At 37.9% G+C, this 17420-nt stretch overlaps 1 protein-coding gene across 6 annotated transcripts in view; it reads right to left on the bottom strand.

Moving 5' to 3' along the window:
* CCDC178 (coiled-coil domain containing 178) overlaps positions 1-17420 on the bottom strand; it is a 525224-nt gene that overhangs the window by 331352 nt on the left and 176452 nt on the right. For all 6 annotated transcript variants that reach the window (XM_023207480.2, XM_031934542.1, XM_031934544.1 and 3 more), the window contains exon 15: positions 15485-15668. In XM_023207480.2, coding sequence (XP_023063248.1) covers positions 15485-15668 — 184 coding nt within the window. The remainder of the gene's footprint in view (positions 1-15484; positions 15669-17420) is intronic.

The raw sequence follows: 17420 nt of genomic DNA, 5'->3' as shown, positions 1-17420 counted from the left end.
GTATGAAAGTATATGTGTTTTTGGTGAAATATTTTAAATTACAAAAAGAAATAATACAAATATTCAAATCCACAGATATGGGTTTTGACTTTTTGGTCATTTCTTTTTTAGGTCCTGAACTTAAAGTTATTATCTCTGGTAGAGTCAGTCTAACAAGATCTTTTTCATCTACTACAGAAGCAGAAGTCTCATTAATTTTTAAAAATTCTACATTGAATGAATTTATAATTTATCTTAATACTCTTAGATTTAAACACTATTCTATTATTAAGAAATCTGTATATTTTAATTTTCCTATTATATGTTGTTAGTATATATTATGGTTTCCATAAACATTTACTGAGTATCTGCATAAGCACTGTTTAAGCACTGGAATGCAGCAGTGTATACAAAATAAACAATTATTGTTGACCTCATGAACCGTGTTTTCAGTGGCTGTTACGTTAACTGTTAATAAACGTCCTTAAACCTGCATGTCTGTTGGCTTTGTTCTTGGTTACTTTTTTAAAGTTGTATTTTTAGAAATGATGCTACTGAGTTACAGATTATGAATGTTAGGTTCTTTACATCTATTGATGAATTGCTTTCCAGGAAAGCTCTAATTTACACTGAATTGGATACTTGAGCACATACGAGTTGTTATAGCAAAATATCTTTACCAGTATCAAATATCAGTTTTTATATATGTAAAATTGGGATAACACTTTTTTTTTATAAAACAAGTATGGGAGGTAAAAGAAGAAAATGTATATAAAGTAATATGCTTAAGGCATCACTCATATTAAGTACTCAACAAATAACTATCATTATGTTCAACGTGTTATTTAGAACCCAAGCATTTATCACAATTACTGGGAGACAGACTTAAGAGTAAAATATGTAGGTAAGCTGTTAAAAATTGGTTTTTTTACCCTGAACAACAAAGGTAGCCCCATGCTATAGGAGTATTTTTATGCTACTTATCCCTAATACCTTTAAGAATTTATTATTTGTCAGGCTCCAGGCTGAATGTTTTATACACAACACTATGTATTTATCACCCAAAGGTACCATATAGATATTGTTACATTTATTTAAGAGATAAGAAACCTAGACTAAGAAAAGTTAAGCATATTTTTAATATTCTTAGAGCAAACAATTAGCATAACCAGGATTTGAATTAAGAAACATCTGACTCTAAAGTCCATACTCTTTCAATTGAACCACATTTCCTTTGGAACAGGAAGAAGAAAAGTAGAAACAAAGTTCAGATAATTAAATGGAAATACTGAAAAGTCAACTTGCCATCTAATTTCTGACAAGCAAAGAGCTAACCCAGTAGAATGGAGAAGGAAATTATGTTCCCATATGATATTTACAGCAAACCAAATAAAGTTTTATTATATTCTCAAATGTTTTCCACCATCAAGATCCATAAATGTTCAATGCTTTACTTCTATCACATTTTCCATGTTTATTTATTCCCTCAAATGTGTGAGGAAAAATGAACTTTTCTGATGCTTGACTAAGGGGTTACCTAGCAGCCACTGTGGGACTTTAATCCTGCTGTACATTCACACTATTTCCGTTTTCCTTGTATTCTCCTTTCCTTTTTCCTGGCAACCATTTCCCACTAATACAGATTAGACATTCCCAATATTATGATTAATAGCAGCTTCCTTTTCATTTAATTTTGGCAAAGTATTCTGCATATGAATGGAGTGGAAAAGAATCTTAGTAAATGAAGACCAATGAAACAAGCAAAAAATACCAGATCAAAGTTATAATTATGGAAGAGAGAGAGATAAGGAAGTGATTATCCTAGAAATGTTCAGCATAAATAACTGAGCTTCTAAGCTGCTTAACTCAGAGAGAAATAAGAAAGTGTAGGGAACTCTTAATTATTAATTAAAAAGAAATACAATTTTATCAAGAAAATTTAGCTTTTTTTAGTTCAGAAATCTAAGGTCAATTACTTTTGTAGGTTTTTTTGAGCATATTGACAATATGACTAACTCCCTTATTAGTTTGAAAAACCAAGAAGCAATGGTCAACCTTGGCTATTACTTTTACCAACCTTCATTAAAAGCCAAGGCTGTGATAGCAATTCATAACTCAATAAAAGCTATTACATGTGGGACAAGAGTAATATGCTCCAGATTTGCCATGCTATAAGGCATAAATCCTTTGGGATAAAAATTAATGAATTAATAGAATGTTCATTTTATAACTACTTAAAAATATTATCAGTCTCATCTGGAATTATTATAGAAGTTGCATGGTGCATAAATCAAGCTTTAGTTTATTGGAGCAAATTTTGTTCTGTTGATTGAACTAAAGATGCTCTAAGTACTAGCAGAAATTATGCCCTCCAAGAAATTTTTGAGAAGGTTCTGACTTTTATTTTACTCAAAGGACGGGAGTATAAACCTTGTCTCAGAGCTGAACAAATAGTAGTTGAAGGGAGGTCTGAGAGCATAAAGAACAGTTTGAGATTAGCTGAAATATCTGAAAAAGCACTCAAGGCAAGTCATAGACTTCTAAAGTTATGCACCAGATTACTGTGGACTGGAAGTTTCTAAGAACTTAACACATTGTCTTTTTCTAGCATTGAAAATGACCTCCCCCAGGCCCAGTATGATTATTTTGAAGCTTTCAGCTTAACTGAATCTTTGTTGGTCAGAATGTAAATCTAATGTCTTATGACTCTACCAAGACCAGCATGAGATGTCCTGGTCCTTAAATTCCACACAGTTACCTAAAAGCTTACCTTGGGAAAACCCCTTTACTCCCAAAATGAATGTGTTAATAACAATTGCACAGTTTTGTGAACGTTATATTAGTTAGCATGTATAAGGGTTTTTTCATAAAATAGGCCTGAAGAAAACTCTTTACGTCTACTTTATTCCTTCCTTTTTACTAAGTTTCCACTTAGGTTTAGCACTATGATTCTAACTTGGAACCAGAGTGACCAGATGTTCTCACTTTTCCACCAGATTTCCATTATATTCAAGCAAAAAACCCTTCAAGATTATGCAGCTTGCATAGAAGCTTTCAACTGGAGTGCTAGGAAGTACTTAACAACTGGTGAAAGCTCTCAAAATTTTGGGTTGCAAAGTCATATTCTTTAGACAGTTCTAGATGGTTTTCTGTTCATTCCATCAACACCATAATTGAATACATATTACTATTAAATTGACTTATTCCCTATCCCAATTGGCTAATTTTATCCTGACACTTGGCCAAACACCTCTTTTCTGAATAGGTCAGTTATTGGAATTGAAAATATGGAAAAATTGGGACAAATCATTTTAAGTTAAAAAAATTAGAGAAAGTGCTAGACATCCTTCTTGTTCAGGATTGCTTCTACTCTAAGACTGCCTAAAACTTATCTAGCATTTTACAGATGCATTAACTTGAGAGAACATAATTCATAAATTCTACCTCTAGAGTTTCAAAAGGCTATTTTTTGGAGTTACCCTAGAAGTGATATTGCTGTAATTAATTTCTAGATGATGGATTAAAGATTAATTTCAGGCCAGGCTCAATAAATATAGAAATTTACTTAAAAGGAAAACATAATTCTCAGACTTTGAGTGTTCTAAAGATTTTCATGAATCAGTCCATGAAAGATAATAGGGTCATCACACAGGCAAAAATTACAAACTTGAATTACTATAAACCTGAATTATCTAAGGAAAATCTAGAAATTTATTTTGAATTTATTTTGAACTCTGAAGCAGATATGGATGTGTATATTATAGAAGTTTTTATGCCATATATATTCAGGCTCAGAAATTAGCAGGAGTGATTAACCATTGGGAATGTTTTCTCAAGTGGATCAGTTTCTTTCTGTTGCTTCTTTCCAGCGATCAATCAGCTCCCATGAGGTAAGGAAACAACATGATGAATACTTTCTTTAACCTTGCATGAATAAAGAGAGAAAGGAAGGGTGACGTCAACAAGATGGCTCACTAGAAGTGCCTGGAGTTCATCCGCACCCCCAAAAGAACCAAAGCAACAAATAAATAGTGAAGATTTGAATGTAGTGTCATAGAGAGAATGCTGGAGTAGAACAGGGAAGTGGAGAGGCAACTGTGGTAATTGGAAGTCCAAGAGAGCAGCATGAAGGCACCTGGCCTCTGCAGCCCCATCTCCCTTGCCTCAATCAGATGGGCCCAAAACGAGGGGCAACTTCCCTTTGCAGGAAAAAGGTAAACAGAAGAACCTCATCAGTCCCCACTGCCACTGTAAATACCTACAGTATTTACTACAAGAGAATTCCACAGTCCTCATAAGTCATGAGCCCAGTTTGGAGAGCTGCTGAAAATTTACACTGTTGCACTGCTTCAAACTAGAAGAACAACTTACACACTCCCCCAACCCCCACCCACCTCCTGTGAGCCAAGCTGCTGCAGCACAGCACTGTCTTGATACCAGAGCCACCTCTAGAGTGTACCCTTTTCTGCAGGCCAGTAACCACTGCACCTCTGCAGCAATGGTGCTCCATCTTCATTCCAAGCCCAGTGGCTACACTCTACAACCCTAGCTGTGTGGACCCTGGGTTGAGGATTGGCTGTGACTCTGGTCCTGCACATCATGGAAACCAACCCCTCCACCCCCAGCACTTCCATCTAGGAAAGGATCTGAGTCCCACCCAGGGCGAACCCACCCTTGAACCAGCCAAACTGGTGCATGTCCACCCCTGAGTAGGAAAGGTCCCTGAGCCAATAAACAGCTGGCCTGCCCCTAGGCTAGCCAAGAAACCATACAGCCACGTCAGAGGCTTGAGAAACAGCTCCATGGGCTTCCACAGAAAACATGCTGCCAGGCCAGCTGATCAGCTTTGTGCCCATGTCTGGAACTTGATAAACAGCCTTATGAGCCTCCCCTGGCTGAAATGCCCCCATACCAACCAAGCATCTGTATGCCCATGTTCTAGGCCTGAGAAACAACACCATGGGCCACCTCTAGCAAACACAACTCCAGGCCAGTGAGGAAACCATATGGTCATGTGCTGGGTATGAGAAACAGTCCCACAGGCCACCCCTGGCGGACATGCCTCCAGGCTGGCCAAGCAGCTGTGAGCCTGGTCCCAGGCCTTGAAAAAAAAAAAAAAAAAAAAAAAAACATGGGTTGCCCTGAAGACACACCTGAAGGCAGCTGAGGAACTACATGCCCATGCTTCCAGGCAGAGTAACAGCCCTGTGGCCTCAACCCCAGTGAGCCAGACCCTAAGTTAGCTTACCCATCATGTGTACACATGTATCCCCAATCTGAGAAACAGCCCAGTGAGTCCACTCTTAGCAAAGTCATACCACCACAAATTCTCTCAGCTTAGGCAAATGAGACACTTGCAAATGTCACTAGCATGGTAACATTACAGCTGAAGAAACTACATAGAGACTACATTACTGTGTCTACCTGGGACTAAATACAACAAACTCTAAAAAACTGATACCCCAAGACTCATCAACATGAGTAAGTTTCCCTACATATCGTATTCTATAAAATTGGAAGAGCCGCTGTCCCACCAGATGCATAGATACCAACATAAGGAAACAATAAACATGAAAAAGCAAGGAAAAATGACACCTTTAAAGGAAGACATTAATTATCCAGTAACATATCCCAATAATAAAGAAATATACAAAATGCCAGAAAAAGAATTCAAAATAATAATCATAAGGAAACTCAGAGAGATACAGGACAATAAAGATAGTTCAATAAAATCAGGGAACAATTTATGATTTGAATGAGAAATCTAACAAATATATAGATATTACTGAAAAAGAACCAAACAGAAAACTAGAGCTGAATAATTTGGTAAATGAAATAAAAAAAATAGAATCAAAAGCTTCAATAATAGCCTAGCACAAGAAGAAGGCAGAATTTATGAACCTGAAGTCAGGTCTTTTGAAATAACAAGGCAGAGGAAAAAAAATAAAAAGAATGACACCATTAATGAGACAGCATAAATGAACATACATTTGTATTATTGGCATTCCAGAAGAAGAAAATAGAAATATGTAGAAAACACATTTAATGAAATAATAAGTGAAGGCTTCCAAAGTTATGAGACAGAGATGGACATCTAGATCCAGGAAGCTCAAAGAATGCCAGATAGATTCAACATAAACAGGTCATGTCTTAGGCACATTACAGTCACATTGTCGGAAGTCAAAGACAGAACAAATTTAAAAACAGCAAGAGAAAACATCGTCACATATAAGAATTTGCTATAATGATTAACAGTGGATTTGCCAGCAGAAACCTTACAAATCAGGAGATAATGGGATGGTATATTCAAAAGGCTGAAAGAAAAAGCTGCTAGCCAAGAATATTCTACCCAGCAAAACTATCATTCAAAAATGAAAAAGTATTCTACAGAAAGGAAAACTTGAGGAAATTCATCACCACTAGAGAGGCCTTAAAAGAAATGCCCAATAGGTTTTTCATCTGGTGGTGAAAAAACAGTAACTATCAGGAAAACATGCAAAACTATAAAACTCACTGGCAGAGCCAATATACACAGGAGAAAGAGAAAAGAGTCAAACCTTATTACTACAGAAAATCACCCATTCACAAAAATAAACAGTAAGAGATGAAGTAAGGAACAAAGGACATATAAAACAACCAGAAAACAATCACTGACATGACAGGTTTAAGTCCTCATTTATCAATAATAACCTTGAAAATAAACAAATTAAGTTCCTCATTTAAAAGATATAGACCAATTGAATTGACTAAAAAAGTCCCAACTATATGCTGCCTACAGGAAACTCACTTCATTAACCCGTAATGACACATAGACTGAAAGTGACATGATTAAAAAAAAAAAAAAAAAAGATTTCACACAAACAGAAACCAAAAGTGAGTAAGAACAGCTGTACTTGTATCAGACAAATCAGACTTCAAATGAAAAACTGTAAAAAGAGACAAAGGAAATTAATTCAATAAGAGAAAATTTGTAAACACATACACACACACACACATATATATATATATATATACCTAATGCCAGAGCACCCAGATACATAAAGCAACTATTATTAGATCTAAAGAGAGATTGATCTAATACATTAACAGTTGTGGATGTTAACACCCCACTCTCAGCACTGGACAGACCACCTAGACAAAAACCCAACAAAGAAACATGGGATCTAAATAGCACCATTGACCAAATGGACCTAACGGATATTTAGAGAATGTTTAGAGCTATTTCAGTATTTAGAGAACATTTCACTGAACAGCTGCAGAATACATTCTTTTCATCAGCACATGAAGCATTCTCCAGGATTAACCATATGTTTAGACACAAAAAATCTTAAAACATTTTCAAAATTAAAATTAAAATTATATCAAGTATCTTCTCTGACCACTTATAAGAAAACTAGAAATTGATAATAAGTAGAAGATTAAAACTATACAAATGCATGACATTTAAACAATATGCTTCTGAAAGACCAACGGTTAAAAGAAGTTAAGAATAAAATAAAAAAATTCATTGAAACAAATGAAAACAGAAATATATATCAACATTTATGGGTCACAGCAAAAGCAGTTTTAACAGTCAAGTTTATAACACTAAATGCATACACTACATAGAAAGATTTGAAATAAAAACATAATGATCTCAAGAAACTAAAACAGCAAGAGCAAAACAAATCCAAAGCTAGAAGGAAATAAATAATGAAGATGAAAGCAGAAATAAATGAAATTGAGACTAAAAATACAGTACAAAAAAATCAATGGAATAAAAAGTTGATGTTTTGAGAAAATAAAATTGAGAAACAGCTAGACTAAGAAAAGAGAGAAGACATAAATTAATACAATCAGAAACAAAATGTAAACATCAAAATAGTTACAACAGAAATAAAAAGGATCATTACAAACGTCAATGAACAGTTATATGCTAATAAATTTTAAAACCTAGAGGAAATGGATACATACAATCTACCAATATTGAACCAAGAAGAAATAGAAAACATAAGCAGGACAATAATAAGTAACAAGATTGAGTCAGTTCTAAAAAGTATTACAACAGAAAAAAGTTCAGGACTAGATGTCTTCACTGCTGAATTCCACTAACCTTTAAAGCAGAATTGATACAATTTCTTCTGAAACTATTCCACAAAATTAAGGCAGAGAAAATTCTGCCTAGGTCATTCTATGAAGCCAGCATAACCTCACTATTAAATACAGATGAGGAAAACAAAAAATTAAACCTACAGGCCAATATGTATGAAAATAGAGGCAAAAAATTAAACAGAATCTAGCAAACTGAAATCCAACAACACGCCAAAAAGGTATTACACCATAATCAAGTGAAATTTATCCAGGAATGAAAGTATGGTTCAACACATGTAAATCAATAAACGTGATACATACATCAGCAGAAGAAAGGACATGGTTATCTTGACAGACGCAGAAAAAAGCATTTGATAAAATTCACCATCTCTTCATGGTAAAACCTCATAACAAATTAGGTACAGAAGGAAAATATCTCAACACAATAAGGTCCATATATGACAAACCCAAAACTAACATCATACTGAGTGGGGAAAAGCTAAAAGTCTTTCCTCTAGGAACTAGAACAAGACAAGCATGCCCACTCTTACCAATCTCATGCAACATACCACTAGAAGTCCTAGTCAGAGCAATTGGGCAAGAAAAATAAACAAAGGTATCCAAATTGAAAAGAAGAAAATCAAACTGACCCTTTTTGCAGATTATATGATTGTCTGTGTGTGTGTGTAGAAAGAGAGAGACTATCAAAGAAATTGTAGAACTGATAAATTCGTTAAAGTTGTGAGATACAAAGTCAACATGAAAATTCAGTAGCATTTTTATATATGAACAATGAACTAGCTGAAAAAAAATGAGATGGCAATCCTAATTACAATAGCTACAAAAAAACAAAAATAAAATACCTAAGAATAAATTTAACTAATGAGGTAAAATACTTTTACAAGGAAATCTATGAAACATTGAGAAAAGAAATTGAAGTGGATACAAACAAAATGGAAAAACATCCAATGCTCATGGATTGGAAAAATTAATATTGTTAAAATTAATATTGTTAAAAATTGATAAACAATTAATATTGTTAAAATAGTATGTTAACCATACTACTCAAATCAATCTACAGATTCAATTGCAATTCCTATAAAAATTCTTTTTCTTAATAGAAAGAGAAAAAATAATCTTAAAATGTATATGCAACCCTAAAAGACTTCAAATTACCAAAGCATTCCTAAGCAAAAAGATCAAAGCTGTAGGCATTATACTACCAGACTTCAAAATTCACTACAAAGCTGTGTTCAAAGATAGCAAGGTACTGGCAAAAAAACAGTCACATAGACCAGTTAAGCAGAACAGAAAATCCAGAAATTAATTCACATATCTACAGCCAACTGATTTTTGACAAAGGCACCAAGAACCTACATTGGGAAAGGACAGTTTCTTCAATAAATGGTGCTAGGAAAACTGAATATTCACCTGCAGAGGAATGAAACTAGACTCTCTATACAGAAATCAGTTCCAAATTGGTCGAAGATCTAACTTTAAGACCCCAAACTACAAAAGTACTAGGAGAAAACATAGGATAAACGCTTCTGAACACTGGCCCAAGAAAATATATTATTCCTAAGACCTCAAAAGCACAGGCAACAAAAACAAAAATAAACAAATTACATTATATTTAACTAAAACCTTTCTGCACAGCAAAGGGAATAGTCACCAGAGTGAAAATAAAACCTAAAGAACCAGAGAAAATATTTATAATCTATTCATTCAACAGGGGATTAATATCCACATACACAAGGAACTCAAACATCTCAACAGCAAAAAAAAAAAAAACTGATTTAAAATGGGCAAATGATCTGAAGAGATATTTTTCAAAAAAAAAATACAAATTACTAACAAATGCAAGAAAAAAAGTTCAACATTACTAATTACCAGAGAAATGCAAATCAAAACCACAACTGTATCATCAAACTCCAGCTAGGATGGGTAGTACAAAAATATGAAAAAATAACAAATGCTGGTTGTTTGGACGAACGGAGGCAGGATGGTGCACTTCCGGGTTCTTCTTCACCACCAACTCTTCCCGTGTGTGCGAGAATGCAGCTGACGGCCGGGAAGTTGCAGATTAATCAGGCATGCACCAGGTGATGTCAATCCAAGGAGACCAAGATTTACCTGGTGGCACCTGCGGAGCGCCCCCCCCCTCCCCCGACATGCCCGTGCCCCGCCTATTGCCCTTCCACTCCTAGAAAAGTAGCTCCCAGCAAATGCGCCCGGGGTGGGCTTTCTCAGCCCCCACTCTTGTCGGGACTGTATTAGAAACTCCCCCCCCACCCCCCAGCTCCCGTCCCTGAGGCTAGATGACCAAAGAATAAATTTGCAGTTTTGCTTTTAGCCTTGCCTACTCGCTGGTTCTTTTGTGCCCACTCGGCTGGTCTTAGAAAAACAAATCAGTTGGTGCCGAAGACCCGGGAGGAGACCCCTCCTCAGGCCTCTAGGGGTTGAGGAACCTCCTCCTGCTCCCACGCCGCAGAGGGACCAGGACCTGAGACCCGCTTCCCTCACTCTCACGGCCTCTCTGGGGTAAGTGCCCTTGTCTCCTCTTTACCTCCCTCGGCCAAAATCCTGCGCAGGTCTGAGGTTCATTTTGAGCCACCAAGTGGCTCAGGACGGAGACGTCCTTCTGAAGGTAATCTCCACTTTGGCTCCATGAGCCTCCAGTCTGTCTCTGCTGGTTCCAAAGGACGCTTTGAAGCCAGGCAGAGATCCACTTCCATTTCCATTGTGTCCATAAAGAGGAAACAAATGGGAAACCCCCAGTCCAAATTTCTAAAGAGCACCCCCTTAGGGTGCCTCCTAGCCAATTTAAAAACCTTACAGCTCGAACAAGACCTTATGAGGAAGCGGTTAATTTTCCTTTCCACTGTGGCGTGATCGACCTCAGCAATTTCTGCCAGCGGCTAGGCAAGTGGTCCGAAATTAATTACATACAAGGCTTTTGGGCCTTAAGCTCTCCTCCCTATACTCCTCCTTCTCTCCACCCCCTCCCTTCCTGCCCAGACTCCTCCTCCTCCCCCCATCCAGACTCCTCCTTCCTCCTCCTTATCTACTAGTAATCCACTCGGTCCCATGCCTCCTTCGGGGCCCCCAACTGGCTGTCTTGAGTCCCCTATCTCTGCCCACACCCTCCTACAGTGTTAGCACCTTTGCGAGAGGTGGCTGGGGCGGAGGGGGTAGTCAGAGTACATGTCCCTTTTTCATTGGCTGATCTTTCCAAAATTGAGAAGCGTTTAGGTGATTTCTCAGCTAATCCTACCATATACATAAAGGAATTTAGATACCTTTGTCAGGCCTATGACTTAACTTGGCATGACCTCCAGGTTATCCTAGCCTCTACCCTAAACTGACTGAGGTTCTAACCCAATATACCCAGTTAGATCCGGCCTCCCCCACAGGGGCCACCATTTTGGCATCTTATTTCATTTCTCAATCAGCTCCTGACATTCGTAAAAAAAAAAACTTCAAAAGGTAGAGGATGGTCCTCAGACACCAATACAAGACCTAGTTAAATTAGCCTTTAAGGTCTATAACTCCAGAGAGGAGACGGCAAGCTCACCTTGAACAGAAGGTTCAGCTCCTAGCAGCGGCTTTACAGCCCAGTCGTAACCCCAGGCCAGAGAGCACACACCCCACAGACTTCAAGGCTGCAAAAAGAGCCTGCTATAAGTGCGGCAAGGCAGGACACTATGCCAACAGGTGTCCACAGGGTCCCCAAGCCCCAATGCAGCCTTGCTATAAGTGCAAGGCATCAGGACATTAGGCCAGTGAATGTCCTAACCCTCGTCCACCAGCAACCCCCTGCCCTGCTTGCCAGCAGGGAGGACACTGGAAGTCTAATTGCCCCACCCTGAGAACAGGTGCTGCGTCTCCACGTGACCCCCTTTCCCAGGATCCTGGGAGCTCCTTCCAGCTCCTACATCTGGACGACGACAACTGAAGGTGCCGAGACTCGGGGACCCCCATCACCCTCGCCGAGCAGCAGGTAACTCTCCTGGTAGTGGGTAAGACAATTTTTTAATCAACAGCGAGGCTATCTATTCTGTTTTGCCATCCTTCTCTGGACCTAGTCTTCCATCCAATATCCCTGTAGTAGGAGTAAGGGAAAAGCCATCCACTCCACGAAAAACTCCACTCCTTAATTGCTGCCTGGCCAACAACTACTTGGCACACTCGTTCCTCATTCCCAGCTTAAAAGGGCCCCTACTGAAAGCAATCAGTGGAAATCAGTTTGGCTTTCCCCCACTCGCCTCAAACTTACTAAATTTTCTTAACTATCTCATACTCCCCAACCTTGCCAGGACCTTCCTTCTGGGTTTTGCCCATATTCCAACAAATGCTTTCATTCCTCATTCCTATACTAATACTGTGCCTTATTTTATTCTTCATCCATACGTTCAAATACCAACCATGGGTCCCGACCTTAACGACGCCCCTTAACAGCAGGAAGTAGCCAGACAGACCACGGCGCCCCTTTATCACTATTATCAATAAAAGGTAGGACTGTTTGGACGAACGGAGGCAGGATGGTGCACTTCCGGGTTCTTCTTCACCACCAACTCTTCCCGTGTGTGCAAGAATGCAGCTGACGGCCGGGAAGGTGCAGATTAATCAGGCATGCACCAGGTGATGTCAATCCGAGGAGACCAAGATTTACCTGGTGGCACCTGCGGAGCCCCCTCCCCTCCCCCGACATGCCAGTGCCCCGCCTATTGCCCTTCCACTCCTAGAAAAGTCGCTCCCAGCAGATGCGCCCGGGGTGGGCTTTCTCAGCCCCCACTCTTGTCGGGACTGTATTAGAAATTCCCCCCCCCCCCCCCCCCCCCCCCGCCCAGCTCCAGTCCCTGAAGCTAGATGACCAAAGAATAAATTTGCAGTTTTGCTTTTAGCCTTGCCTACTCGCTGGTTCTTTTGTGCCCACTCTGGTGGTCTTAGAAAAACAAATCACTGGTGAGATGTGGAAAAAAAATTCGTATACTGTTGGTAGGAATTAAAATCAGTACAGACACTATGGACAGCAGGACAGAGGTTCCTCAAAAAACTACAAATAGAAGTACTGTATCATCCTGCAATCCCACTATTGTTTATCCAACGGAAATTCATTTATTGAAGAGACATCTGTAACCCCGTTTTATTGTGGCACTATTCACAATAGCCAAGATATGGAATCAAATTAGGTGTTCAACAACAGATAAATGGATAACAAAAAGCGGTATATATACACAATAGAATATTATTCAGCCATAAGAAAGAATGAAATCCTGTCATTTTCAGAAACACGGATGGAACTGGAGGACATTATGTTAAGTGAAGTAACTCAGGAATAGAAAGTTAAATACTACATAATCTTATTCATATGTGAAAACTAACCACAGTTGACCTCACAAAAGTAAAAAGTGGAATGGAAAATACTGAAAGGTGGGGTGGGTTGGAAGAAGTAGGAGACAGAGATTTTTTAAAGGATACTAAATGATGGCTAGATACAAGGAAAAAGTTATTGTTTCCATACCACTGTAGGATCACTATGGTTAAGAATAATACACATTTTCAAATAGCTAGAAAGATGATATTGAGTATTTCCAACACAAAGAAACGATCAATGTTTGAGATGATGGATATGTTAATTACCCTAATCTGATCACTATATTCTACATGTATGGCAATATCACTATGTACCTAATAAACATCTACAATTATTATATGTCAATTTTAAAAATTAAATTAAAAATAACAGAAAAGGGGGCACTGTATTTTGGGTTGGCAAAGCAATTACAGTAGAGTCACATCAAACGCATTGAATCTATAAGTTCCATTTTATGGTATTAAAAAAATTAGAAAAATAAATAATCCAGTGCAACATCTCTTTCCTAAGTGAGTACCTCAGATAAATGAAGCAATATGTTTGAAGAATTAAATGCAGTTTGTGACAGCCATGGGGAAAATATGTGAAAGATGACAAAGATTTTGAGTCAATTAGAAAAATTAAAATAAATGGTTAAATGGCCAAGTAAGTGGATGATGGTATCTTTATTGATATCCTCAAAGAAAAAAATTAACCACTATATAGAAATATATTGACATTATTTTAAAAATTATAAACATCTACAATACTATTGTATATGCTAAACCATAGAATCGTATGCCTTGCATTTTAATTTTTTCTATGCATGTTTAGTTTGCTTACTAACATATCATAGAAGATAAGATTAACCCATTCAACACCCATTAGGAAAGACGTAGGTCAAATGAACAGCTGGATTCAATGTGGGAAAAACACCCCAATCTTTCAGTACAGAAACATTTACACATCTTAAATTTAGATATCACAAAGGAAAGTATTCATTGATCATAATGCTAGCAACAGATGTTGGAAATGGTGTACAGACTGTATATTTTCCAGGTTTTTTTTTTTTTTTTGCTTATAAGTTTTTAATAAGAAAATGGCAAAGACAGGAGACATGTATGTGTCTGAGATGGATGAAATCAGCCTGTTGAAGTGGCCCTGCAGGTGCAGTAAAGTGGGGTGAACTTTGCAAGTCTGATATGGTTTGGCTTTGTATCCATACCCAAATCACACCTGGAATTGTAATAATCCACACGTCAAGCGTGGGACCAGGTATAGATAATTGAATCATGGGGCAGTTCCCCCGTGCTATTCTCATGATAGTGAGTAAGTTCTCACGTGATTTGATGGTTTTATAAGGGGATTTCCCATTTGCTTGGCTCTCATTCTTATTCCTGCCACCCTGTGAAGAGGTGCCTTCTGCCATAATTGTAAGTTTCCTGAGGCCTCCCCAGCCATGCAGAACTGAGTCAATTAAACCTCTTTTCCTTATAAATTACTAAGTCTCAGGTATTTCTTCACAGCAGCGTGAGAACGGACTAATACAAAGCCTCTACCACAAATGGCAGAGAGCTGCTATCCAATACATCTCTCACTTAGGAGTGGGTTTGAAGCATGTGAGCAGTTATTCCTGCAGAAATGTAGTGTACAAATTTCCAGGTACTCTAGAATTCAACAACTCATAGGCCTACTAGAAGTACTTTCTATTCTCACATTACATAAGGTAGACAAACACCTCTCAGACTCCCTTCTTCCTACTATAGGCAGACATTATTATGTGTTAGATACATACAATAAAGCTGAACTGAGCACCACACTCCTGGTGCTCCAAGTAGTTTATGGTTGATAATAGCAGAAAGTGGAAACAATTGTGGATTAACTACATTGAGCCCTCATCCTCTTCTATTCAAGCTGAGCTTTTGGAGAGAGGTGGTTTTCTTCTCATTTATAGGAAGTGAGCTTTTGAAAAGATTATTAACCCTTAAATTAAAATCTAATTATCAAGATTAAATCAATACAATTCAGGTAAATTACTCTTTTTTCATCATGAGTAAGAGGAACACAAAGATATACAACCTTGAACTTTCTTTTCACTTCTGCTATTTTATCTTCCATTTCATCTGTCTTGTGTTTGGTTAGGTGGAAAACAGTACCAATGCGATAAGCCTCCCTATAGATGCTCTTGAGACGTTTCTCATTCTTTAACTTCATCATTGTCAAAGATTTTATTTCAGATTCATATTGTGATTTTTTCCTTATACTGTAAAAGTAAAGCAAAAAGTTAATATTATTGAGTATATAGTGAGACAAACATATTTAATAATAGCAAAAAGGAATAAGATCATATTTTATGTTGTCAAAAATACAAAATTGCGGGATAATTAGCTAAAACTTGAAGACGGAACATGTGTCCTAGGACTCCATTTATTCCGCTGCTTCTGATGGTTACCCCTAATTGTCAGGCTGTTTCCAATTTCAGAAGCATAAGAGCATCAATAAGAACGGCATGGGGAATCCAGGTGCTTGGTTTTTTGAACATTCAAAATCCCTTTCATAGTCCTTTCCATTTCAATTTGTGACTTCCATAAAGGTGTTTTTACTGGAGAATATGTTCATTGGAAAAGCCTAAACAAAAACCAAAGCATATAAGACAGCAAACTTTCTCAACTTCAATATTATTGACATTTGTGGTGGCACAATTCTTTTTGTAGGGGGGATGTCCTGTGCGTTGTAAGATATTTTGCAGCATCTCCTACTAGATGCCAGCAGCACTGTCTCAGTTGTAGCAGCCAAAAATGTCTCCAGTTACTGCCACAAATCTCCTGAAGGTAAAAAATCATCCCTGTTGAGAACTACTTGAATAAAGCAATGGTTCTCAACACTAACTCCACATTATAATAACCTGCAAAGCATTTAATAAAACTTTGTGCTTCCAAAAATTCTGGATGGATTACTAGGCTTATAATAATATAAAATCAATCTGGGGTAAAGCTCCAGCGTCACTATTTTTAAGCACCCCACGTGATTCTAACATGCAACCAGAAAGCAAACTACAGATATTAACTGGAGCAGTATCTAAAGCTTGTATATATGTAAAAATCACAGGGAGAGCCTTGAAAGTCACAGATTCCTAGGCTTCACTCTCAGAATGTGGTTCAGTAGATGTTGGATGGGTCTGAGAATAGCTCCCAGGTTGATGACACTTGGTTGCAGACCACACTTCATTCAAGTAGCACTATTCAAGAGGTTGGGGTGAATACACATGATTCGCTTTCACTTCACAGAATACAGAGAAGATTGACTTAGTGTGGCCAAATCAGCTGATGATGAGCTGCACTGATCCTTCATTTTCACCTATTCCAAAATAGGATGAAAGAATGATGTAGAAATAAGAATAAACATACATTCAGGCAAGCAGGAGACATAGCTAGGCTCACAACAAAGGTAACCATCTCTGTAGAATAGAAATGGGGTCGACAAAGCATGAATAGAGGAGAAGCAGCATAAAACAAGCTGAAGGTGTTGCACCAGATGAGTGACAAGTGCGAGGTTCACTGACTCATGGTAGGGCTTTGCACGAGCTGTGCTTGATGTGGAAGGATCATTCACTGACTGGGGCTAAAGATACATAGAGAGCAAGGAGCAAAGGCATTGAGGAGAAGAGATCCTGAGACCAGTAACTCAACCAAGTTGCCTATTGAATCAGTAACTGCAATAATGTTATCCCCAATATCATCTTTGTATCATCACTGGGAATCAGAAAAGATGACCATAAACGAAGAATTTAAAGATTAGTGAATTGGGACCAAGTAGGGTGAGGTAGAAGCAATGACATAATTTCAATTGGAAAGAGATAAACAAGAAGATGTGTGTGTATGACAGAAAGAGAGGGGTGTATGTGTATGTATGTGAGTGTGTTACGTGTGTGTGTGTGTGTGTGTGTGTGTGGAGAGAGAGACAAAGATAGAGAAAAGAGACCTGCTTATTTAGAATGGGAGGCCTCAAAAAAGAC

This window comes from Piliocolobus tephrosceles, chromosome 18 (genome assembly GCF_002776525.5).
Source record: "Piliocolobus tephrosceles isolate RC106 chromosome 18, ASM277652v3, whole genome shotgun sequence".
Lineage (NCBI taxonomy): Eukaryota > Metazoa > Chordata > Mammalia > Primates > Cercopithecidae > Piliocolobus > Piliocolobus tephrosceles.
The sequence above is the reverse complement of the archived record's forward strand: the minus strand, read 5'-3'. Positions and strand labels throughout refer to the sequence as shown.